Below are 25,529 nucleotides of genomic sequence, written 5' to 3' on the forward strand. Positions count from 1 at the left end.
TGCTGTCTTTTTTTGGTTCCATTTTATTTAAAAATATTAATATAATAGAAATAAAATAATTATGGTATCTCTCTAGTCTGATCCCTCTCCTTCAATCTGTCCGGCATGGACGATCCTATCGATAACTATTATTATTTTCGAATGAAGCAGATTTGATCGCTTTGAGAGTGATTAAAGTTTGAATAATGTTTGACCAAAAATAGTTTTTGAGATAATCTGATTATTATAAATATATAATAATTAAATAGATTAATAATATAAAATACATCCCTTTTTTTGACTCTATTTTGGCCTTACAACACAAGATCCTTTGTCCTGATTATCAATCAAACGCTTGTTCAAAGTATTTCATTGATTTATCTAATAATTCGAGCACCTTAATCGGTTTCAGAACGATCAAACTTGCTTCATTCGAAAACATTATCACCGTCATAGTTTTCAGGTTCATTAGAGTACTCAAATCCCCTCACCCGGCAAGCATTTTCGTTAGGAGATACTATCGAGGAGGAAAAATTTTTATTTTAAATTTCTTTTAATAAGGTTTTATAAATTTGTCAAATAAAAAATATAATATACACAAAGAATTATATGCAATATATATACGATATAATTACAAAATATATTCCAAAAGATTTAAAAATATATTATAAAAAGGATTACAAAGTGTATTATAAAATGTATATTAAAATTAATTTTATTTATATATATGTTTTTTATAATAAAATTTTAAATAATATATTTTAAAAATTATAATTTTTATAATATATTATTTTAAACTTAATAATTTATTTAAAATAAAACATTTTTGGAAATAAAGTACATATTTATTTAAGAAAAAATAATCAAAAATAACAAAATGTATTTATTCGATTGAAAAAAATTTTATTTTTTATATATCCATATTTTTTTTTATAGAAAAAAACCAACTTCTAGTTATATCTTCCCTTTCCTTTTACACTTTTGTTCCTTAGAATATGTGCTTCATGCTCGCTTCAGAATCATCGCGGAAGGCAGTGGCTGAGGGCGATATAGAGCAATAGCGGCGGACAATCCGCAATTATTCAATCGTGGTTCGTGGAGTCGCGCTTAACGTATTGCTCTTTCACCGTCACTCAGACGTTTCATAGAGCGCGTAGAAGAAGCGCGCAATCATAATCTCGAAATCTCAGTTTTGCGCGAGATCAGAGGAATCGAAACGACTCGTGTTTTTCTTTTTATAAAGTGGTTTGAATCATTTTCATCGATCGTGATTTACCAGCACCTTGCGTCTCTTGAAAAGATTTGACAAGCACGTCCGTGACACGTGATACTTTAAAAAGAAATTTTTTTTATCTATAAAATTTATAAGATTGTGTGTCATGTGTTTGTGTTGTCTGTGAATTTCTGCAAGTATTTATAAAAGAATTTATAATAAAGTTAATAAATTGTTATTTATTTCTTTAATGTACTTTTTACATTTAATTATTTGACTTTTTCGGCATAGATTGATTTTATATGCAAATTTTTCTAATGATAATTTAAAAATTTTTAGAATACTGAATCTGTTTTAAATGCATATTTGACACTTGTCACATTTCTGTAGGATGTGAAAGAACTGACACGCGACGAAAGACGATTGCGACTTATTAATCCTCTGTATCAGTTCGCGAATTACATTTTAAAAAGTGCCGTTAATATTGAATTATTGAAAAATATCGAGTATCGAAAATATTAAAACGTGGTGGTATAAAAAAATAAAATTGAACAAATGTAAATACCTGACCGAACTATTTTTATCTGTTAAAATAAATTTGAGAAGCAATGAGTACAATCGAAAATCGTCGATCGTTCGATTTGGTCGATTCAATTGTGTTCATCGGTATGCTGAGCCTTTCTGCCTTCATAGGCATCTATCAATGGTACGCATCTAGGAAGAAGACAGATGCTGTGGGGGAGTATCTTGTAGGCAGCCAGAAGATGTCTATTTTTCCGATAAGCATGTCATTGATAGCAAGGTAAAAATTTAATCCTAAGTTATTTGAATTTTGTTAAGTATTTTAATTTAACCCTTAAATTCATTTAAAAACTCTTAAATATTGTAATAGCTCAGAGATCTAACAACATGTATATTTTTTACACGCCTTGAAATACATGATGTAGTTTTATCTATTCCTAACTTTATAATAGAAAAATATAGAACATTGATAAAGAAACTGTCCCATATCTCATATCAACTGTGAACCGGAAATATATAGGACACATTAGGTATATATAGGACATTCGTCTCAATTGACTGTCAAGGCTCTCTAGTTGTAATTATTAATAGTCATAGGTGTCCACGTGTCGAGGTATTCAAATAAGAAAATTCGTCTTAAGAGCACCCCATCTTGATCATACGTCATTAATGTTTTATTAACGACAACTGCTATCTATAAATCTTTCGGATTTAAGTGCATATTGTGTTAAAATGATAAAACTGCAAAGTTGCATTATTTATTTATTTATTTATATTTATAAAACTACCTTTCCACTCTTAAAAAAGACATGTTAAATCGATTCTCGCAAATATTGCTTCTTTTCCTCGATGTTGATTGGTTATTTCAATATTACGCTCTACATTACTTCATATTAATAAAAATCTGTCATGGCTGCGTATTTGACAATTTAAATATTATATATATATAATTTTGATTTAATTGATTTTGAAAAAACAAATAATATATATTAGTTATACATATTATTATATTACATATAACTAATTTTATAATATTTTATAATAGATGCGTGCCCTAATCGCGTGCCCTACTCGCATGTCCTACTCGCGTGCCCTAATATAATGCACCGTAGGCTACTTCCGTTGGGCCAGTTGGACTTACCTAGTGTTGATCCTGGCCATATTAATTCTGGCTACGTCTAGCCAGAGATATAGCTTCGACCCTCTATCAGAGATCAATGAAGGAAAAAAATTCCTTCCGTTACCGACTAATTATTATCGCCGGGATACACGAGCATAATTTTATGCTCATTTATGACATGACAGTTTGTCATGCATCGTTTCAATAAATTGTAAAATTTGATATATGAATAATTTGATTGAAAGTCAAATTATCAATCAAATTTAATAATTAATTGTGAAGTAATATTTAATCGTAATAAAATTAAATTAAATAAAATTATAAAAATATATAAAATAAAATTAATAAATAATATAATAATGATATATGAATAATTTGACTCAAATTATATGACATATAAATTATATGACATATGTTTTATTAATTTATTTTAATATAAATTACATATTATATATATTATATATTATTATAAGATTAAATATTATTACTTCAAACAATGATTAAATTTGATTGATAACTTGGCATTAGATTGATTAAATTAAAATTATATTAAAACGATGCGTGACAAACTGTCTAAGCTCTCATTGTTATGATAATAAAGATGGATGGGCTATGAAAAATTATGACAAAATTGGCGCAATAATTATCAATATCTCATATAAAAAATAAAGTTATTAGCGTCTTCTACATTAAATAAATTAAATAAAATTTCTATTGAAAAAAATAGTTTATATTTTTTCAATTTTTGTTTTAATTTATATTTTAAATTATATTTCTAATGTGTTTTAATATATATTTAAAAAGTCTATTAAAAGTTATTTGATTGCATTTATTCTAGCCCATCCATTTTGAGGCAACGGATTTATTTACAATCTACATTTGCATCTACAATATCTACGGATCCGTCACCTCAAAATAAAATAAAATTTATCACTCACCGGCACTGATGCGCAACAGCGGAGATTTGGTCTTGAGGCTACGTTGTCTGCAACACACAAATATAAAATCCAAATTATAGCAACGTTTAAAATAATTATTAATATTTCAAAATATTATTACGCATCGAATTTCATATCAGATGCGTATAATAATAAGAAGGTATATAAATATGAAATGATTTTATAAATTTTAAAAAAGAAAACTATTTTTTTTAAATAAAAACTTTTATAGTATGAGTCTCTCTTGTTTAAACTATTCAAACAATGATCGAATCGAATTAATGCGTGTGCGGGATTTAGAATAATTAATATAAAAATAATAACACACCCTTGGGTTGCTCCGCCGGTGCAGGATGCCTCTCCTAGGCCTCCTCCTCCTCTCAGATTGATTCACACGCACGATATTTTAAACGGCACTCCCGCACTTTTATTAAAAGATACTTCGGCACTTGTACGCGCGATACTTTGAACGACACTCCCGCACTTTCGGCATGATCGAATTCCGTTTTACACGAAAATCATACTGCCACTCGGCAAGTACTACTTTATTGCTCGAGCGTTGCTGTATGAATAATAACAAGGCTATAAGTCATAAGACGTTAAAGCGCGCTAATGTTTACATCGCCAAGGCCGAATACAATGTTATTGTTTTCGCGGCTGAAAATATGTTGCGTACTGTGACGTCTATACGGTGTGGAATATTAAATGATACAAGTATTTTAAATTATAGATTAATTATTTAATAAACGATTAATATATCATGGAGCTTATTATTATGTTAATCATAATTTGAATCTGCGATTTGATTATTTTGTTACGCGTTCTCAAGCCGAATCATATTTAAATTATTAAAAAATCGAATACCGATAAAATATGAAATATAATTAAAAATCAAGTATTTTTAAAGAAATAATTATTGTTTATAAAGAGAGAAAGAGAGAGAAAGATCGCGATAAAACAATAATTTACAATTTTGATTCTAGTCATTCCGATTCTTGATTAAAACGTCACGCAAAATACGCGCTTCGGAATTTATCTATTATGATATAATTACGTATTATTCAAAATTTAAAGTGTGTGAAAGATGATTAATTATTTATGATATCAAATTATTTCCCGATATTTGTCGCGATCGCGTTGAGTAAAGAAATTTGACGGAGTGTCTCGCGTTCTACTTCCTTACTGTTCGAGTATCGCCGTGAGAATAATAAAGTTGTAAGCCATAACACGTTAACAATAGCGCGCTAATGTTTACATCGTCAAGGCCGTGTACCATGTTATGTTTTGATTATTCGTTGCCGAAATATTTTTCGTACTATGACGTATATACAAACGGAATATTAAATTATACATGTATTTTAAATCAATTATTAAATTATCAATTAATATATTACGGAGTTTATTAAATTGATACTGGCAATATTGTTATCTCTTTTTCGCAATGCTAATTGGTTATCTCGTTGCACTGAACATTATTTTATATCAATAAAAGCGTGTCATAACTGAGCGATACATTTGATAGTTTAAATATTAAGTGGGTGTGTAATTTTTATTTAATTTATTTTGAAAAAGTGGAAAACTAGAATTAATATGTAAGTAATTATATACACATACGCATAAAACAAATGGTGCGAATAAAAAAAGAGAAAATATAATTTCAACATCAACAAAAACTTAGAATAAAATGCTGAGAGAAAAAGAAATGAGAAAAAGACAGACATAACAAGTTACAAAAAAAAAAATAAAATAAGATAAAATAAAATATATGTAAAATTTTCATTTTACGATAAGATATAAATTTTCTTGGAACAAATTGTAACTTTAAATTAATTTTTATTCATATATAATAATGAAATTAAATTTTTAGATAAAAATGTAAAAAATTAGAATAAAATTAATTTTATCTTTAAGTATCTGACTTATCGTTTTGCAAATCACCATGATCCATCAACAATATAAAAGTTAGTAGTACAAGTTTCGATAATTTATTCATTTGTCATAGATTAATTAGGAAATTAATGCGGCTTTAATTTACATTGTGCCTTAAATGTTGCTACCATCAGCTAATTTAAGAATCTTAAAATTGCAGTTACGTGTCAGGCATAGCGATGTTGGGACTGGCGGCAGAAATGTACGTTTATGGCACGCAATTATGGTGCATTGTGATTGCGGATTCTTTTGTGTCCCTCACCATGGCGGTCGTGTATCTGCCTGTCTTCTATGGACTCCGAATAACATCATCTTACGAGGTAACATCGCATCATTGGGTCTATATAACAATAATCGTGAGCCTTGGTAATTCTCTACATTTTTGCAGTACCTAGAGTTGAGGTTCAATCAGGTGGTCAGGCTCATGGGATCTGTTATTTTCATTATCAAGATGGTGAGCTAAATTTATTAACTTATAATCTTATTAAACAAATAAGAGAAAGAAATTTGAATATTTTTCATTCCCAAAAATTTCATAATTTTTGCAAGTTTGCAAGTTTTTAAAACTTGTTTCTTCGAACACATATAAGAAAATCCTTGCCAAATTCATTTGTTAAAACAGTCAAAATTTCTTTTAGACAATTATGTCTTTAATATATATATATATATATATATAACAAATCTCTATTCTACTGAGAATTCATCAAAGTGTTAAACTTGATATGCGTCAATCCCTTGTGCAATTCAACACGTCGAATAATCCTGCGCTTGTAGCTGCTTTACATACCGCTGGTGATATACGTGCCGGCGCTAGCCTTCAATCAGGCGACCGGAATGGACCTTTACACGATCGCGTTGGTCGTCTGCGCCGTATGCATTTTCTACACGACATTAGTAAGAACATCTCTCATAAATTCAAATATCCAAATCGTTTTTTATTTTAAGAGACACTTCAAACTTTTCAACTTGTATTGCTGAATATGTGATCAGGCCTGATTTGGAGTTTTATTTGCATGCTATATAAAAGAGATACAAGGAATTGTCAAAAATCAACTATCTTTAATAAAAATTATCTAAAAAAAGCGTAATAAAAGGAAAACTTAATCCGCAACAAGCGTTTCAAAGAAAATGATAGTATCGCATATTAAACATAATATCGATAAAATTTAATATTAATTATATTCAATTATGTATCAATTAATTATAAAAAAATACATGGTTCTTTAATCCAGGGTGGTTTGAAGGCAGTCGTTTGGACGGATACCATTCAGACGGCGATGATGTTTGGGGCTGCTATTGCCGTTGCCATACTCGGCACAGCGAGAGTCGGCGGCGTGGCGGAAGTGTGGAAGAGGAATGATGATAGTGGCAGAATTGAGTTCTTCAAGTGCGAACAAATTCTCCTTTCATTTCTCCATATTCTAATCAGATCTCTTAATTAGCAGCAATTTTCGCATATTTTTATAAGCAAAATTAAAATTATTATTAATTTTTTAATAAATAAATTTTTTTAATAATAGAATTAAAATTATATACGTAATTAAAATTAGCATTAATTTTTTCAAAATTACTTAATATCATATTACGCATCAAATCATTATTTATTTATTTATTTATTGTGATAAACGGCAAATGATAATATTATCATTCTATTTATTATCGACAACCATATCGAGTAAAAAATGTTATCGCAAATTCTCTTACTATTTTAATCAGCATGGATCCGGATCCTACAGTAAGGCACACTTTCTGGACCGTGGTGGTCGGCAATTATTTAAACTGGTTGGCCACGTGCTCGGTGAACCAGGCGATGGTGCAGAGATGTCTGGCGATGCCGAATTTGAGGAAGTCTAACTTGTGAGTTTCACAAATGCTTCATAATGCACGGCGACGCGCGTTTCGCTCATTTAATTTCCTTTTATATCTAGGGCGATTATGATAATGGCCGTAGGCATAATCAGCATTGTCTCGTTATGTTGCTATACGGGAATCGTCATCTATGCGGCCTTCTACGACTGTGATCCGATCACGACAAAGGTAAAAAAAAAATTCAGCACAGTATTTACGTAGTAATTAAAGTAAAATAAAACATTTTTAATAAATTCTTATGTTTAATTTTAAAATGTCGCCAGTAGATAAATTAATAGACAAGTGTTTATACGACCAAACTGGCAATTTATTGTTTGATTGTTCTATCACAACGTTTCGACTATATGGTTTTAGACAATCGACTTACGACTGCATTAATTAATGACGACATTATTATATTGCCTTTTTTTATTGTATGGACAAATTGTGACTGTTATTCAACTGGAAATTTTTTTGAAAATATTGAATTAAATTTTTCGCTAAAGAAGGTCCGAGAATGAATGAATAAACGCAAAGAATTGCTCGTTTCAGCAAATACGAAAACCCGATCAGCTGTTACCGTACTTCGTGATGGAATTGTCACACACTATACCAGGCTTGCCAGGATTATTTGTTTCCGGTGTATTCAGTGCAGCGTTGAGGTAAAATATTACAAGATATTATATTTTTTTGAATTTTACGATGTTTTGATCAATCGAGACATTTATTTATATCAAAGTGAAAATAATCAGATCTGGGATTAGCAAGAATAATAGCTTAGATTTTAGAGACATTAAAGAATTTCTTGCTAACGCTCCATATATTTGATTATTTTTTTCTTTTTGCGATTATATAATATGCTGGTTTCTTAAACTATAGCACAATGTCGACCGGATTAAATTCCATGTCGGGCGTGATCTACGAAGATATGATTAAGCCGTGTCTTCGTAAACCGATCTCCAACTTCGGCGCAAGCCTCATAATGAAAGCTACAGTTGTGATAATAGGAGCCATTTGCGTGGGCCTCGTTTTCATGGTAGAGAAATTGAGCGGTTTGATTCAGGTAAGGAATGCGCACGCGAACGATCTATTCGGAAAATATCGGGTTATTCGAGGATCCGTAAATTATTTCTCAATTAATTCGTACAAAGCACACTGAATTTCTTTTCAGGCTGGCAAGAGCTTGTCTGGAATAACCGCTGGGCCTTTACTCGGAGTGTTCACATTAGGCATGTTTTTTCCAATGGCCAATTCAATGGTAAGGAAATATAAATTTATAGAGAAATAGGTAGAATACATCGCGGACATTTTTATATTATCGATTTCATCGATAGTACAAAATTTTAACTTTATAGCTTTATATTATCGTCTGTATAAAGACGATATTTAAATTATTTCTTAACAATTCGCTTTAAAGATTCGATTATTTATATAAAATTTGAAACAAAGTCTTATATAGTATATCGGGATTCTCAAAATTTCCAACATTAATTTTCGTAAGAACGACAGATTTGCAATACAAGCAATTTGCTAAGTCATTAAAATTGAATTAGTTCTAAGAAATTTTGTGTTCGCTAAACAATTTTTTTTTGTTTTCATATTCTTATCCGAATAGGGAGCATTAGTTGGCACATTGATTAGTCTGAATTTGGTTGCTTGGATCTCATTTGGTACACAAGCGGCGATCTCCAGCGGATCGATTTATTTCCCGGTGAAACCAGTATCAGTGGAGGGATGCTCCGAATTGCTGAATAGTACTATCGGGAATTTCACGATGATTGTAGAGACCGCTGTCAGGTACATTTATCGAATTATTGTCTCAAAGAATCACGCAGATTTTTTTTGTATCTCGCGTAACGAAACTGTTTTTTATCTTTTCAGAGAACAACCATTCTTTTTGTACAGAATATCATATCTCTGGTACACGTGGGTAGGTTTTTTAACTACGATCTTGATAGGCTTGTTAGTCTCGTGGTTCACTGGACCATCTAAGTACAATCATACAGACAAAAGATTATTTACACCCATTATACACTGTCTACTATCCTCGAAGGATCCTCAGAAAACGGTATGTATATTCCGCAATCCTCATTTGGAATATCCTCATCCAAACTGAATCTTATCTTGCTAATATGTTTCTTTTTTTTATAGAATGAGGCTGAACTCGAAAAAATTACGAATAATGTAAGCGATATGATGACACAAACTTCTTCGAAACATTAGTGATCGGTTCTTTTTTTTTCAATCGTAGTTCAACTAAATAAAATATATTCTTATTCATACAAACCAAATTTATATTTATTTGAGTCCAGTTTAACATTTCATAAAAATAAAATTAAATTAAACTATGACTCGCGCAATTGTTTGATATAAATGATGTCGGTATATTATGAAATGGTTTAATCCTCATACATAGTATACCCTGTTATCGATCAATCACAACGATACAAGATTGACTAATTAACTCTTTCTTTTTCGAATATATCTTATTATATACACACGCGCGTAAATTAATCTTATAGGAGAGATCCACGTAAAGTTTAACAATTTAATATCCTTAGAATTATGCAATCAATTTAAGCAATCTGGTTCAAATTTTCTAAATTTAATAGTTTCTGAAATCTATAAAACTTGAGATCAGAACGGTTAAAATTAATTGCATATTTCTCAGCATATTAAATTGTTAAACCTTACCTTTATAAACCACTGTACACAAACTGAAACAGTTAAATTTTGCTTACTTGGTATTTTACATGGTAATGTTATGCACTATGTATCATCTATTTAATTTAATTAGGCCATAATAATATACAAAATGAATAAAAAAACATCTGTCATTCAATATTAGTTAGTTTAATATTAATTGCAATATATGCATATGTCTATTTGTATACATATCTCTTGAAGAATTATTTTTACGCAATCAAATATTTTTCAAGCAATGCTTGAATTTATGTTATAAAATGCATCTATTGTAAATTCTATCAGACTATTGTAAATTCTATTTGGCAGTTAAATATATATATAACATTCACATTTTTGTTGCTTTTACATATATTTCTTATATATCAAAGTATTTTATATATATATCATTTTTCTTATATTGTATGCAATATCTTGTTTGCACAAAACAATTTTGAATCGTATAAACTTGTCAATACTATTAGCCGACAATCCTAAACTTCAAGAAAGAAAATGGACATTTATTCGAAATTATATTAAAATTGTAACTGCTAGATCTTGCCGTACAAGCATCTATACAATATTTACAATTATCATGTACTAGAGTTCCAAATCGAACGATATACTTATTACTAATTCTCACAGCACGATTTGTGAAATAATATGTAGATGGCATAACCATTAATTATGTTGAAAAAAATACAGAACGATTCACGGAAAGATGCATTTAATGTTCGGTCTTATCTGTAATATATCTTACGATTATCGGAGATTTAAAAAGTTCAGGAAGCGAGTGGTGACATGCCAATTGTCCGAGGATCTTGTCCTGGTTGTGTCGGCGGACCAGGTTGTGGACCAGTCTCTAAGTTTTTCAGAAGTAGGGACAACCAATGCTTTGTTGAAGCATCCTCTTGCAAGCATGTTGCAAAAGTATTATCTCTTAATTGATCTGGTAAGCACTGTCTTAAGGCTAACAATGCTCTGCATACAAAGATATATTTTAATTTTTTTCAATTTTTTAACATTGTTTTATGTGCATTTTATTTTGATACTCACCTCGGATTATCAGATAATCTTAGATAACATCTCACAACATGTTTAAGTAATCTTGCAGAAGGATCTTTTGCTAGGGATAAAACCATTTTTCCCAATATCATAGCGACATGACTGAATCTATCATATGTTTGACAGATATAAGACAAGCCGCTATCATCCAGCAAAATTTTCTGTAGTATAAATGTTGCTACAGTTTTACTCAATTCAGAACCACTTTCCATAATTCGCAGACACAGTGGGATAATCTCCGTAGTAAGAAGAAAAGTAATCACTTCTTGCTCATCTGTTTTGACAAGTGCACCAATCACCCCGAGACTTGTCAATCTCAAATATTCAAACGGACGTGTTTTACTAACAGTATGCAGAAATGGATACAGAAATAATGGAACATGAGCCTGAAATAAAATGTATAGATATATATCCAGTTTATAATTATTAGTTTCATTATATAATATTTTTGATGATAAAACAGATAACAAGCCAAATATTATTGTGTATCTTCATACCAATTTTTATTTTCACATGTCAGTTAATTATCTCATCTCATTAGTAAGGAAAAATTTTAAAATGCTTAATGTTAAGTATTAATAAGATTTTCATGGAAATTACATTAAATTTTACACCTATGCAATAATCTATGATTCACAGTCATATTTATTTACTATATATTATGTCATTTTTTTGTTTCCTTGAGGCAACAATTTTCAAGAATTGCTTATTCCTACCTGTAGGAATGCAGATCTTGTTTCCGGATGGCTGGCCACGCATTGCAAAAGCGCCAAAGCATTGCATACCCGGTTGCTTTGATAAGCAGTTAGAGTTGCAGGATTAATTGCGGGATAGATGTTGATGATCTCTTGCAACAAAGAGGCCGTGGTGCCAAATGAATGCCAGAGCATCGGTGCCAGATCAGGCACCACTTCGCGCTTTTTACTCAATTCCAACAGAGCATTTTCCCGGGTGTCCGGATTTGACAGCTCGATTATCCATGTGTAGACCTTCTCGCGGTCGACGGTAGTTTGCAGAGCGGCTGGACTTTGTTGAGAGCTCATTGATCCTACTCTTTGGTATTATCAGACACCTAATTATATCACGATTCGTGATAATATAACCTTGTTTGCCTCGTCCGTGAGTAGCGTTCTCGAACGTTCGTGATGACGAATCCAACAAGTTGAACTCTCTACGTTCGTACAGGCTCGACGACAATTTATTTGTATATTTATATCTATATATGTATACTTAGAATTCAGTAACGTGCGTGATCGTTATTCTATCTCTCTTGTATGATCAATCAATCTTATCGTGCGCCCATAACGTCTAAATAAATCTCGAAATAAGTTTCCTTGAAATGAAAACGGATGCTCGTTGTTTTACCTTTTATACGCTTCTTTAACCTCTATGACGATACCGGTCAACATCAGTACGCATCGCCAGAATGGGGCAACTCAAGCACAGTACTGCCAACTCATTTCAAGCCTCTCTTACTAGAGCCAGTGATGTCAATAATACATGATTGAAACCAAAAACATTAAAAATTATTTGTATATATATATATATATATATATATATATATATATATATATATATTTTATATGTGTAAATATGTTACTTAAAAATAATAATAAAATTTTATTAATAATAAATTTTTATTGTTTAATAATATATTTATCTCTTTTACAAATTTTCCTAACTTCTCATCGCCCACTTGTCAGCAACAACCTTGTAGCGAACGAGATGAGCAAGACGAATATATGAATGCGAGTAAGACAATATATAGGAATGAGACAATCATAGAAGCAAACAAGAAGAAAATAGCAACGTCCAATGAAGATACGAAGATCGAGCCTTTGCCGTCCTTTTTTTCACACGCTCTTATTATTGTCTCGTTCGCTTCTGACAATAAGACAATAATAAGAGTGAGCAAAAGAGGAATATTCATAAAATCTTGATTCTCGAATCTTCTTTGCACGTTGCTATTTTCCTCTCGCTCACTTTTCTCATTGTCTCGCTCACTCTTATCATTGTCTGAGGAGCGAGCGAGACAATAAGAGGCAAGTCTCTCTCATATTTCATTGGTCTCATGTTGAATTAGCCTGGACTCGAACCAGGGGCGAAATCTGTTGATAAAATCAAAGGAATTTAGCCTGGACTCGAACCAGGGGCAAAGTCTTTTGATAAAATCAACAGAATTTAGCCCAGACTCAAACCAGGGACAAAGTGTGCGGAAATGCCGGTCGCGCCTTCGGTTACCTGTCTATTAATCTGTGTCTATGAATATAATCTTATAATTGCAACATGCAATTGTGGAGAGGATAACGCAATAAGCGAAAACCATATGTGAGCTCGATGCTTCGGTTAACTTCGGATAATAAAAAAGGACAGATGTACTAATTCTGTCACCTTTCTACTAAGCCAACAACAAAGACGTCGGGTTTTCACAGCCATTTTGTATTTTGCAACATTTATATGAAAATTATAAGAAAATGGATTGTTTTATATTAAAATAATATTGTTTCAATTAATTTTTTTTATTCAAGTATATATACTACATATAAAAGTATTCGCATAAGATAATCGAAGAGTGAATGTATTTTATTAAATTTATTTAAATTAAATTAAATTAATTATTTAATTCATTATAATGTTAAAAATATTATAATAAAATCCATATGAATAAAAAAATGATAAATCTCTGGGACAAAAGTAACGTTAACTTGCTATTTAAAATTTGCTTAAAACACGATTAACTCATGAATATGATATAAAGAATGTTTAAAAATTTATTAGTAACAAGTATTTATTGAAAATTTAAAGAGACAATTAATTAATAATTAATAGCCCGCATTAATAGAGAGAGAGTCAATTTATATCCCCTGATGAGATCAATTTATATATTCACATTAATTAAAATATGCATTAAATAATCCACATTCATAAAGGACACACATTTCGTTTTTAAAGATTCTAATTTAATTATTGATTTATTTATCCTGCATATCCAAATTGTCTTTATAACTTTTTATTATGGCTTCTTATTTACAATTATTATAATTAGTTTCAATCGAATATTTCAGAAAAATAAAAGAGCAAGTTACTTTTTATTATTCGCTTTTGCTAATGTTTAATCAATTCTCTCTTATATTTATTTACTATATATAAATACAAATATTCTTATATTTTATTTACTGAATAAGCCTTATATTACCAATATAAAAATACTTAAAATGATTATAATTATAAGATTAATTTGTGAGGCATTTTTAAAGTCGACAGTCATTAGATTAGTTTTGCTAATAAAATGGCAAAAAATAAAAAAAAAAAAAGAAATTTGTAATACTTTTACAAATTATACTGTGTTTATTCATTTATAATTGCAAAATTAAAATCAATATTTTTTTTCTTTGATAGAAAGAGAAAATTATATTTTCTAAAAAAAATATATTCAATTTCTTAGACAAATTTATTCGAATATTTATGTATGCGTATATAATCTCTAAAATTAAAATCATAGAAATTAAATAACTTGATTTTGATTGATGCCAACAAAGAGGAAAATTAAATTCCATTATAATGAATTATTCTTAAAATTATTAATAAAATTGTTCTTAAATATCGTAATAAATTTGTAAGTATTATTAACTGTTCTTGTACAATCAGTAAACTACTTGTTTAATAGATAATATGTTGATATAAATTATCATCTGATTTTGAAATTGATTTTTAATTGACTTTTCGAGATTATTTGAAGAAATACAAGAGGATTGAAATGTTTCTATTATCTACTCATATATATCTAAGTATTAAATATTTAAAGTTTTTTATCTGCATATAAATGAATAGATAAATTGTAGACAAAACTATCTAGACATTTAATTTACATAAATTAAATAAAAAAAGGATATATATTTTAAGCTTTTTTAAAATTAAGCCTAAAATTGCAAATACATATAATAGTACGTTTAGTACGTAATAATTATAAAATTAAATATCATATCTATATATTTACGTACAATCGGATAGAATATTTTTGTTTTTCTAAGTTTGACAAATGTCATTTTTACGATTGCACGTTGGCACCTATGCAACGCTTATCACGAGTCGGCCGCGTCTCCGGCGTCTAGGTGGCACGAGCGCAATTTCACGTTTCAGTATCGTTCGGTCTCTCGCCGGGGTGTGTTGTCACGTTATCTGTGCGAATCAGCATCTCGAGAAGCACCGGGTGGGATCACTGAATATCTCACGCAAATATCGCGCTCTAAATTTTCATGTATCCGTGTAAAGCATCGACGAGTCGAAAAACTGCCTCCCGTTCATTATCGATTATCGGACGACGAGATCTTTTCTGCACAACTTCTCTCTCTCTCTCTCTTATTTATACGCTGATGTGACAACGTCTAATGATTGCCCATGTGATTAGCATTATATTTCAAAAATTTGATTGAAAGAAATTCTTAACATTTTTGACATTTCGTTTATCTTTTTGCGACTCTTAGTGTATATAATTTTCCTTCTATATCTAACGTTTTGTATAATTGTGACATTATTTCTCCTAATTTTCTCGATACTATAATTCTTTTGCTTTAATTCGGGAATAAATTATTAATTTCTCTACAATTAACCGAGATTAATTCACCGAGATATATAATCGAGATAGTTCAATTTTTTACGCCATAATTATCGTGATCATGATGTTCCTATCGCCGTTAAGAAGAAAGCGTAAGATTTATCTGTAACAGTTTGAATCCACAGTAGCTATTGGCTACGCCAATTATTAGCGTCTAGTGATTAACCTATCGGTGTGACGCCAACTTCATGGCGGATCGTGCGCGTAGTTGTTCTCGGGAGCGCTGATCAACAAGTAGTTTGTACGCGTCGTGGCTGTAAACGAGACGTCGTTCGCGCGATTTCCTCGTATTCGGGATGACAATATGTGATTATTACAACAGTGACATATATTTATTCTCGAAATATATTTATTCGGCTGCAATATATTTATAGCGAGAGCGTCGTTAGTATCGAAACGATTCGTCGCCGTTGTTCGTCGTGCAAACGAAAGATCGTGAAGGATATTTCACACAAATATTCTTCGTATTCTCGGAGTGTCATATAACGAAAATGTGGAATGCAGTGAAATTAACGATCTAACGGGCGGGATTTTTTTCGAGCGCCACGTGAAACTTGAACTGACGTTTATCGCCGCGTGGCTACACGTGTCACGCACGCACGGCTGCTTTCATATTTACGTTCGAAAGTGAATTACCGCGAAGTATATCGTTAAACGCCTCGCCGGAAAATTGCCGGTCGATGTCAGTGCCAGACAGACGCGCGCAATCGAGCGACCACGTAATCTGAGAGATAGAGATCATTCGAAGGACTCGGAATTAATCGCATTATCGCCGTTCGACGTAACCGCCGACGTCCAAGGATCCGATCGATGCCGCACTGAACGCGCGCCGATTATCGTGATCGATATCGGTAGAGACGATCAATTTCGCGAGTGCGGGCGAGAGTCGCGCGCGCGGTGAATGACAGGTGGCTGGGGCGGGGAGGGGGAGGGTTTGGAGCGGGAATCGGGAGTGAAGTGTTGATAATTTTTCGAGGATGTGATCGCTTTTTGCCGGTGGTGGCCGTTAATCGACTAGCCGAAGCGTCGCCCTGTGTGGTACGCGAGATCGCCAAATCCTCGGCCAAACGGACCTGGACGAGGGGAGTGTGACGCCGGCAGCAGGCTCTATAAAGTGGCGGTGACGTCAATGCACATTTGCGCGCGAATCTTCGCGTGGGCATGGGATCTTCTCGTCGGTAGCGCAGCGTATCCGATGCAACAGGTATATATTCCAATTAGCTTCCTCTAATGCCGTATTAAAGTAGCGGAGGTTGGGATGCCATAACGTCTGTAGATATATATACAATATATATGATGACATCTATAGTTGCGAAATTGAAGAGATGTAAAATTGCATCCAATGTGAATCGACTTTGTTAATCTTTCTCTTTTTGCTCTTTCGTATGTACATATATACGTTATTTTATTTCATGTATGAAATAAAATAATGTATATATGTAATTAAGAGAAATAGAGATACTTTATATTCACTGTATAGAAAATTACATTTTCTGCTTTTATAAACTTCCTCAGATTTTCGATAATATTGGTCATAAATTATTATTTTTTACAAAAAGGAAATCATATATTGTGTGATGTTTTATTAAATTATTTTTTTCGTGTCTCATAAATTTCGATTATTTATGATTATTTAACTTAAAAATTATTATTTAATTTAAAAATATATTTATAATTTAATTTTTAATTTAATAATATAACTAATTTAAATTAAAAATATGTTTATAATTTTGTGTCTAGAAATAAATCGGATATAAATGTTATTTTGTTTTGCATTGTCTTAGATTAATAGAGATTTATTCTGAGTTAAATTTGATGGATCAAATATGTCGGCAACTTCGTGACAGATGCGTAAGCGCGTCGGAAATAGAGAGCTGTGAATTGAGAGAACTGTTAATCAAATATTCAATTTCTACCGTTTGATTGTTTTTCGGATTGTTTTGTTGAGTGGATTGACGATATTCGAAAAGACAGACAAATGTCAGAAGCAAATGAAAATTCTTGCCAGTAACGGTTATCCTTTTCTTTCTTTTTATTTCATTCATAATCGTTTTTATAACATTTCGAATAATATTAGAAAATGCAAATATCTGTAAAAATATTTGTAGACGCAATTTGTATGTCTGTTCTTCTAGATACAAGCGAGACTCGTGAGGCATGTTATTATTTGTTTTTTCTTCCTTTTGATTTATTGAATTTATATTCTTTTTTCTGATGATAAGACAGACTGTTTGAAATTTCTATCCGAGATCTGACAATTCAGATAAAAATGTATTTGAATTTTTAGAAAATTTTTTATAATGTTTCACATATATAAATTATTATGGTAAAATTTATTAGTATCTGAAAATACGAATCGTTTAATACTCATAAATAATATTGCTGTAATATTTTTTTTATTTTAATTTTCTTTTAAATAATTTTGCTTCATTTATAGAATATGAGAAATTATTAAAATTTATTATTTTGCACGGAATACGTTCATATGTATAACAAGAATAACACAATTATTAGAAATAAAAAATCGGTGAATTTTTATTTTGCAATTATTTTTTAAATTTAACGAAAAGTATACATCATCGTTATTAATATTCTTTATTACGATGCGATATACTTTTGAAAGTTTGTTTTGCTTTTTTTTATATTTGACTTCATTCTTCTTGCTTTTCATCCTTGAGCAAATGTCGAGATAAGTTTAATGCGAGGTAAATTGAAAATTGTATAGAGGCGTTTCATATAATTAATCTTTAATATACTCGGCGAAACTTTTGAGAAACGTTTTACGTTGCGAGTGAAAATCTCATACGATTTATTAATTAAATTACACCGTAATTTTTTTTTGCTTGATATCTCTGCAATTATTGCTATATATTTTTTTAAAATCTATTTTTTTACATTTTTATACAGAGATTACAAAAGAGTTTTAAGAGCATCAGATTACATATTAAAGATTGAAAATTTTAAAGATCAAAATTTAACTAATCTGAACAAGAAAGGAATTAAAATTTATTTGTTCTGATTGATCATATTTCAATCGTCAATTTTTTATATTTTAATGCACAGTCGGATATCAGCTTAATTCTTTACAATTCCTTATATTTAATTTCGTTATATCCCCATATATTTTTTAATAGCATAAGAAATTAGATTTCTATAAAAAATTAAAGTTTAAAATTATTTATATTTGGATATATTTTTATTTAATATATTTATCTGGATTTTTTCTCATAATAATAAATAAACTGAAAAATTTCTTTGATTTTTTTATTTGATTTGGCATTTATTACACGTGATTCTTTAATCACTTATTGAAGTTAATAATTTATTCAAATTTTGCTCACTCGAAATATTGTCATATCACACTCTTTACACGTGTGTGGTAGACTAGGATAGGAGGTGTCTCTCCTGTTTGAGAAGGTCTCACGCGAATGCCTTACGCCAGCTTGTGCGTAGTATCACGCGTACTTATTTGCATGCGGTGGTCCCCATTAGCTAACAATCTAATTATGAGTCTCCCCGCTCTGCCCCGCTACCCCATGCGTTGTTTGACCCTTTTCTGTAAAGTTACCAATGTGTGTATGTGTGTGCCTTCGAGGCTAACGTAATTGCAATTTTGGCTTCGTTTATGTATCATTAACGAGTTGGATCTCGTACAAGCGCGGAAATACATTATTCTTGCGTATATAAAATTAATGATTCGATAATGTCAATGAAAAAAAAAAAAAAAATAAATTATATTCTTATTGAACATTTAATTGATCGTATAAATATAAATATATAATTTATATTTGATTTGTTTGTTATCAGAAATTGTTTTAGTTAAATGATCTTTGAAATGCGTTTTATTGTTGCGGTTTATTATTGTGTATTGCTTATTGAATATAAATCATCTTTTGAAATTGAAATTAAAAGCACATATAACGTGCGATTCAAATATAAGGTCAAATGTGCAAGCACAATAAAATTATAATTTCTGGAAGAATTGCATAATTAAGTTTCTCCTGAGATTGTTTATTCTTTTTCTTCGACTATATTGATCGAGTATATTATAACGTACAAGTTATAATTCCACTGTTAGATTATACGAACATCTGTTTAGGCATAAGTTAACGTAATGGCAGAGCTATGTTGAACATACATACGTCAATGCGGTTTCGATAAATGCGCGTAAAATGTGCGAGAAATTGAATCAGGGATTATACAACTCTTTCCAATATATTCCAACCGATTAAATTATAATGCTTCAATTGCGCGAACTCCACGGTTCTCGTGAAGTTTGTTCAAAATTTAATATTCACGTTAATTTCCATATTAATTCTACGGTTTAGCTATCTATCATGTATGAGCGATATTAATTCATGCTCATGTTTACGTGGAAGCGAACGAGCATGTTTACTTTCGGTTACGCTGATATGCAAGATATGAAAATATTTATGACTCTAAGCATGATACAATGAAACAATAAATTGCTGCAACTGATTGAAAACTTTGTGTGTATTGTAGTGTAATATTATTGTTATTAATGACATAATTTATTAGTTTCACCTATTTATTAACTTTCGCATTGATTTTAATTAAATCAAATAATGCCATTAAGAGCATTGAGTAAATATATCACTGATTTTTTAGTGATCAAAATTAATGGAATTATAAATATTTCTTTAATAATTATTGATCTAAAGATGGCATATTTAATTCTACTTTAATATCGCATCAAATTCGACGGTATTTTTTATGCATTCTTTTTTATGTTTGCATTTCTCTGTTAATTTTTCATAAAATTGTTTAATTTGTGCGCTCACAATTTACTTTGATAAATTTGTTTGGATATTTGAATTGAAATCGACTTGAGACATAAAGAAAATTTGATAATGTATTATACTCAGAATATTTAGGAAAAAAAATAAAAAATAATAATATGAAAATCGAGACAATTTTTAATTGTATTATTTTCAAATTAGAAGAATAATTTTGAGGAAAGTAATAAGTAATGTTACATTTTTATATATATTTTATACTTAAATGTATGACGCAAGTTACGTCATAAATTCGATGGTGTCACATACAACTTGTTAGCGTCGCAAATAAATTATAATTAGTATGAAATGTGATTACATTGCATCAGCAGAGATAATCCTCCATTGTAGTTAATAGAAGTCCTGTAAAAATTTCAATGTTACAAAAATTAATTTTCCCAAGTGTTAAATAATGCTGAATTCCTATTCTTCTACGAGAGATAAAGCTTTATTTGAGCCCGCTTTTTATTTGCCGTCACTTTTATTGTTTATACTATACATATTGCGCATCTCGACTTTTCATTTAAATTACTCGAGAAAAATTCATTGTAAAATTCAATAAAGCTTCTTTTATCCATGTAACAAAAAAAAATTCTATTTATTCACGGTGTTGATATTTGCCATCGTGCGAATGCGGGAGTAATTTTTTTGAAGCGTTATTTTATTGTAATTTATGTAATCGCCATCATTTTCCTAACAATGTTCGCACATTTTAAATATTGGCACCAATAATGATTTATGAGCTTGTCACATTTTTTCAACGATCTGACATGGATTATGAATAAAGTTATACTTATAACTTTCGAAATATTACAAATTATTATTGACAAGTTCCAAACTTTCGGAGTACATCGACGAAAGCTATTGTTATTGTAATCCTCATTTCTTGTTCTTAATTTGCTTCGGTCTCGATTTACATTGACATAATAAATTCACGATGAAACGGGGATTAACATTGCTCTTTAATTAACAGTTTTTCTACAAATTTTCTATTTTTTTAAAACAGAGAGATCGTCCCACATTCCTCTTTTACCTTGATTAATTAAATTTTTTTATAAATTATTATTATTCTCTTTAACTCTAGCCCATATACATATGGGCATCCGCAAGGGGAGGGGGGCAAGGAGGGGCACATGCCCTTCCCTCTAGAAAATGGAAAAAAAATCCTAATCATAATTTTATTATATATCAATATTAAAAGATGTATAAAAGCATATGTTCCAATCAATCTAAGTGACATTTTCATGCCCCCTTCCCCCTCCCCCTCCACCCATCTGAAAAAATCCTACGGACGCTCTAGTATACATATATAGTTAAAATATCTGTATCACAACGTCGCCTACATCTATAGACAATGCCGTTGATGAGCTATTACATCACTTACCGATCTATTCTGAAGAATGCATTTGCGTGATAAATGGCAAAGGAAGTTCGTTTCGACGGGATTCCGCCGAGTTCCGATAAATGTAAAAAGTTTGCGTGACGCGCGCATTTCATCTTTTGTTGAACATATGTTGAACGTCACATTTCGAATATTTCTATTTATCATTGAATATCGAATGAAATGTTAAATTATTGATCACCATATATCAGTTATTTTTAATTTTCATAATTTTTAATTTTTATATTAATGCATGTTTAATTTAGCATGATATCCTTTTGTTATTATCTTTTTTTTTTTCATATTGTTATCGTTTTTCAAAGGACGGTTCTTTACGAGGTATCGAGTTTTCAACAACGAAAGGCCAAAGGTCGCTCCCAGCGAATCGGAAGATTTTCCGCGCAATGATCATTCGCATATATAGACGATAGACGTGATGTTGTATTTAGTTAAAAAGTTAGGATGCTGATGAGTATAGCGATAATGCGCGACGTAGTCACAGGTGTATTTCTGGGACGAGAATTTATCTGCCGATAAAAAGCGTGTACAGTAGACAATGTGTTTTCTGAAGGGAGATTCACTTTTGTGAGATGGATGTTTGTTTCATTCTTGTGAGACCGCTATTGGCGAAATAAGGAAGAAAGAATTGAAAGATCGAGAGGGAGCTTTCTCTGTAATTTGATTCTTTCGGGGATATATTTGTAAGCCGTACTAAAACGTGTTTCCAAAGCAAAGCAGGCAAACTTATCTTAGATTCTGAAAATTCGAAAAGAAAAAAATAATAATTGTGATTATTTGATTAGGGATTATTTGATATTGTTCATGTGTTTCCGTATATTGCATTAGAAAATTATCTGTAGAGAGAAAAACATACACAGATGGCTAATGTTTTCTGTGAGAAGTGTATATTTAAATAAAGTGCCATATGTCATTGATTATAAATCGAACTCATTTTTCTAAAAATTAGAGAAAAATAATTGAGATGTAAAGAAAGAAATTTATATTAATCTATTTTAATTTATATTAATCTATATATATTTAATTCTCCAAAAGTTCACCTTTTTAGTTTTTAAAAGTTAATTTTGATGCGGGAGCAAAAAATTATATCTAAATTAATTTTTTTTAACTTCTCAAAATTATTGATTAAATTAATATACGCTGTATTTTTGAAAATACATGTATTTATTTATTTGTAAGTAATTTGAATGTCAAAAACGCAACATCAAGAATAAATACGTATACAGTAAGAAAAAAGTAGACAGAAAGGTAGAATAAGATAAGATTACGTACAATATTTCTATTTGTAAACTGCCTCGTATAGTTCTCGCTTGTCAATAGACTCTGCATTAATGCAATGTCTCACGTGTTGATATTGAATTTTCCGTCAGGTGGTACAGTTTGATTTATCTTTGTTGCTTACGCAAGACGTGCCTTGCTTTTATGTGATTCGTGCGTGCGAGGATACAAGGATCTCGGCTTATCCCCTTGAGACTTTGTGCTAGCGATTTTGGATACATTCGATGACGATATATGTTGAGCATTATTCTCACCGTACAGAGTGAGAAATTGATGATTTTTGAGAATTCACGATGAGAGTGCTAATGATTCTTATTTTTGTCAGATAAAATTTTGAAAGATTGGCGTGTTTTTTTTTTTACCTCAGTTTTAATATTTAAAAATTTGGAGATTTGTTTTATTTACTTTAACTTAAAAATTATAGTTACTTTTCTTATTTCGCTAACGCATATTTAATTCAATTCAATTCAATTTAATTCAGTTTACATTATTTAAAAATTAAAATTTTATATTTATTATTTATTTTAGCAATTTTTTGTTAATTATTTAGACCCATGTGCATGTCTGATCTATTTTTATTTTCAGTTTTATTTGTCTTATATATAAATTACATTGCTGCATATCTCAAGCTGGAATCAAATAACTACTTTTATTAGAGCTAAATATGAGAATATCAAAGATGTTTTTACATTTCTTGTTTAATCCATATAATGTTTCAATTTTTTCCATTAATGAACAGCAAGTGTCATTTTACACATTTGTTACATAATATGCTCTTTGCGTGAGTCTATTCGCAACACACGAGAAATGACTTTTTTTTTGAGAAAGAGAGAGAGAGAGATTTCGAAGAATATCCCTCTCGCGGGGAGTAGGAAGAAAATTTTATAACGAAGGGTCGACCTTTTATTACTCAAGCGGAAAGTAACGGATGATTACATATGCATAAGTTATGTTACTAGTTTATCGATTTTTAGACAAGACCGAGCACCGAGCACGTGTTCGCTGATTACACCGAGTGACGTTTCACTATGTGCTTCACGAACACCTGTAGATCTCGCTTTACTAGCCGTGCTATTGACCGAGCGGCGTTTAAGCAATTATATTGTTATTATACGAGCAGATGATAATTTTCTGTCTTTCTTATGCATATGCAGTGATTCTCATTGTAATAAATATAATCATACATACTATCACTTTGTTTGATTTTTTTTCTTCTAGTCAATGTAAAATGTTTGTCTATATTTACGGAGTTTATAAATTTATGAATAATTATTGCATATTAATGTTTTTTTTTTTTTCTACATCTAGCTTGTCATATTTGACAAGCAATGTATTAACTTTTGTTGCGATATTATCTCAATAAAATATTACTTATCTCGAAAGTTTTGTATCTACATCATATTAGAGGAAGTGTTTATTAGTTGATAAGCCACTTTTCGGATAATATTATATTAGGCCGCATAACGGCACATTTCTCGATGCGAGGAAAAACTTAACACCAGTACTTTTCTTATATATAATGTAAGACGAGAGAGTTTATACTTGAGATATGTGATAAATAATACCGATGGTCAAATAAATTATGCGTCACTCTGTAGCTTCGCTGAAAAAGCTTAACTCTTTCCCTTCGTTATTTTCTTCTCACCAAGCCCCATTTCGTTGGAATCTCTTTAAGAAACTGTTAACAGAAGATACATCTTTTTGCCATATTAAGAACTCTGCCGTTTAATTTTCACGTAATAAGCGATGAATCTCGTTACGAGGTTATTAAAGTAAAGTACTAGTCTCTAATGAGATTTGACGGTGGATCGTTTTATAATATAACTGTGCAAAGCGATCTCTAATTATGGAACATTACACGTTTTTGAATATTTAAATATCATTATGATCTAGTGTTGAGATAATTGCATACACATGTGAATATAATATAAATGTATATGTATATAATTCAAGTTTATAAATAAAATGTACTAGCTGACAATTTTAAATATCGCATACATTGTAATTGTTACTTTGAAATTGTTGTTTGATCCATAAAAAAAATGCATATTTTATATATATATATATACATATACAATTTTGATTGTGTTACATATATGTATATACATGTTTAACGTAATTTTAAGTTTTCTTTTATTAATTTTC

General features: G+C 30.4%; 3 protein-coding genes and 1 long non-coding RNA gene across 7 annotated transcripts in view; 2 read left to right on the forward strand and 2 right to left on the reverse strand.

Annotated features, from left to right (window-relative positions):
- LOC126852612 (uncharacterized) overlaps window positions 1-25,529 on the reverse strand; it is a 268,456-nt gene that overhangs the window by 182,627 nt on the left and 60,300 nt on the right. The gene's annotated exons all lie outside the window — the stretch shown is intronic.
- Window positions 1,570-9,841, forward strand: LOC126852540 (sodium-coupled monocarboxylate transporter 1-like). The gene is made up of 13 exons (XM_050597446.1): window positions 1,570-1,994; window positions 5,862-6,021; window positions 6,090-6,155; window positions 6,476-6,595; window positions 6,934-7,088; window positions 7,418-7,558; window positions 7,630-7,738; window positions 8,102-8,211; window positions 8,429-8,612; window positions 8,721-8,807; window positions 9,165-9,346; window positions 9,431-9,617; window positions 9,701-9,841. The coding sequence occupies exons 1-13, from the start codon at window positions 1,801-1,803 to the stop codon at window positions 9,770-9,772; spliced, it is 1,767 nt and encodes a 588-aa protein (XP_050453403.1). The 5' UTR covers window positions 1,570-1,800; the 3' UTR covers window positions 9,773-9,841.
- Window positions 11,000-12,719, reverse strand: LOC126852586 (CCR4-NOT transcription complex subunit 9). Its single transcript, XM_050597541.1, has 3 exons — window positions 12,013-12,719; window positions 11,288-11,682; window positions 11,000-11,212 (listed from the first exon to the last, which is right to left on the reverse strand). The coding sequence occupies exons 1-3, from the start codon at window positions 12,337-12,339 to the stop codon at window positions 11,014-11,016; spliced, it is 921 nt and encodes a 306-aa protein (XP_050453498.1). The 5' UTR covers window positions 12,340-12,719; the 3' UTR covers window positions 11,000-11,013.
- The window catches only part of LOC126852520 (cAMP-specific 3',5'-cyclic phosphodiesterase), a 337,802-nt gene continuing 329,210 nt past the window's right edge, over window positions 16,938-25,529 (forward strand). Inside the window, exon 1 of the mRNA XM_050597394.1 lies at window positions 16,938-17,115. Within this exon, the coding sequence (XP_050453351.1) occupies window positions 17,041-17,115 (75 nt within the window). The 5' untranslated portion in view covers window positions 16,938-17,040. The remainder of the gene's footprint in view (window positions 17,116-25,529) is intronic.

The sequence above is a fragment of the Cataglyphis hispanica genome, chromosome 10 (genome assembly GCF_021464435.1).
Source record: "Cataglyphis hispanica isolate Lineage 1 chromosome 10, ULB_Chis1_1.0, whole genome shotgun sequence".
NCBI classification, from domain to species: domain Eukaryota; kingdom Metazoa; phylum Arthropoda; class Insecta; order Hymenoptera; family Formicidae; genus Cataglyphis; species Cataglyphis hispanica.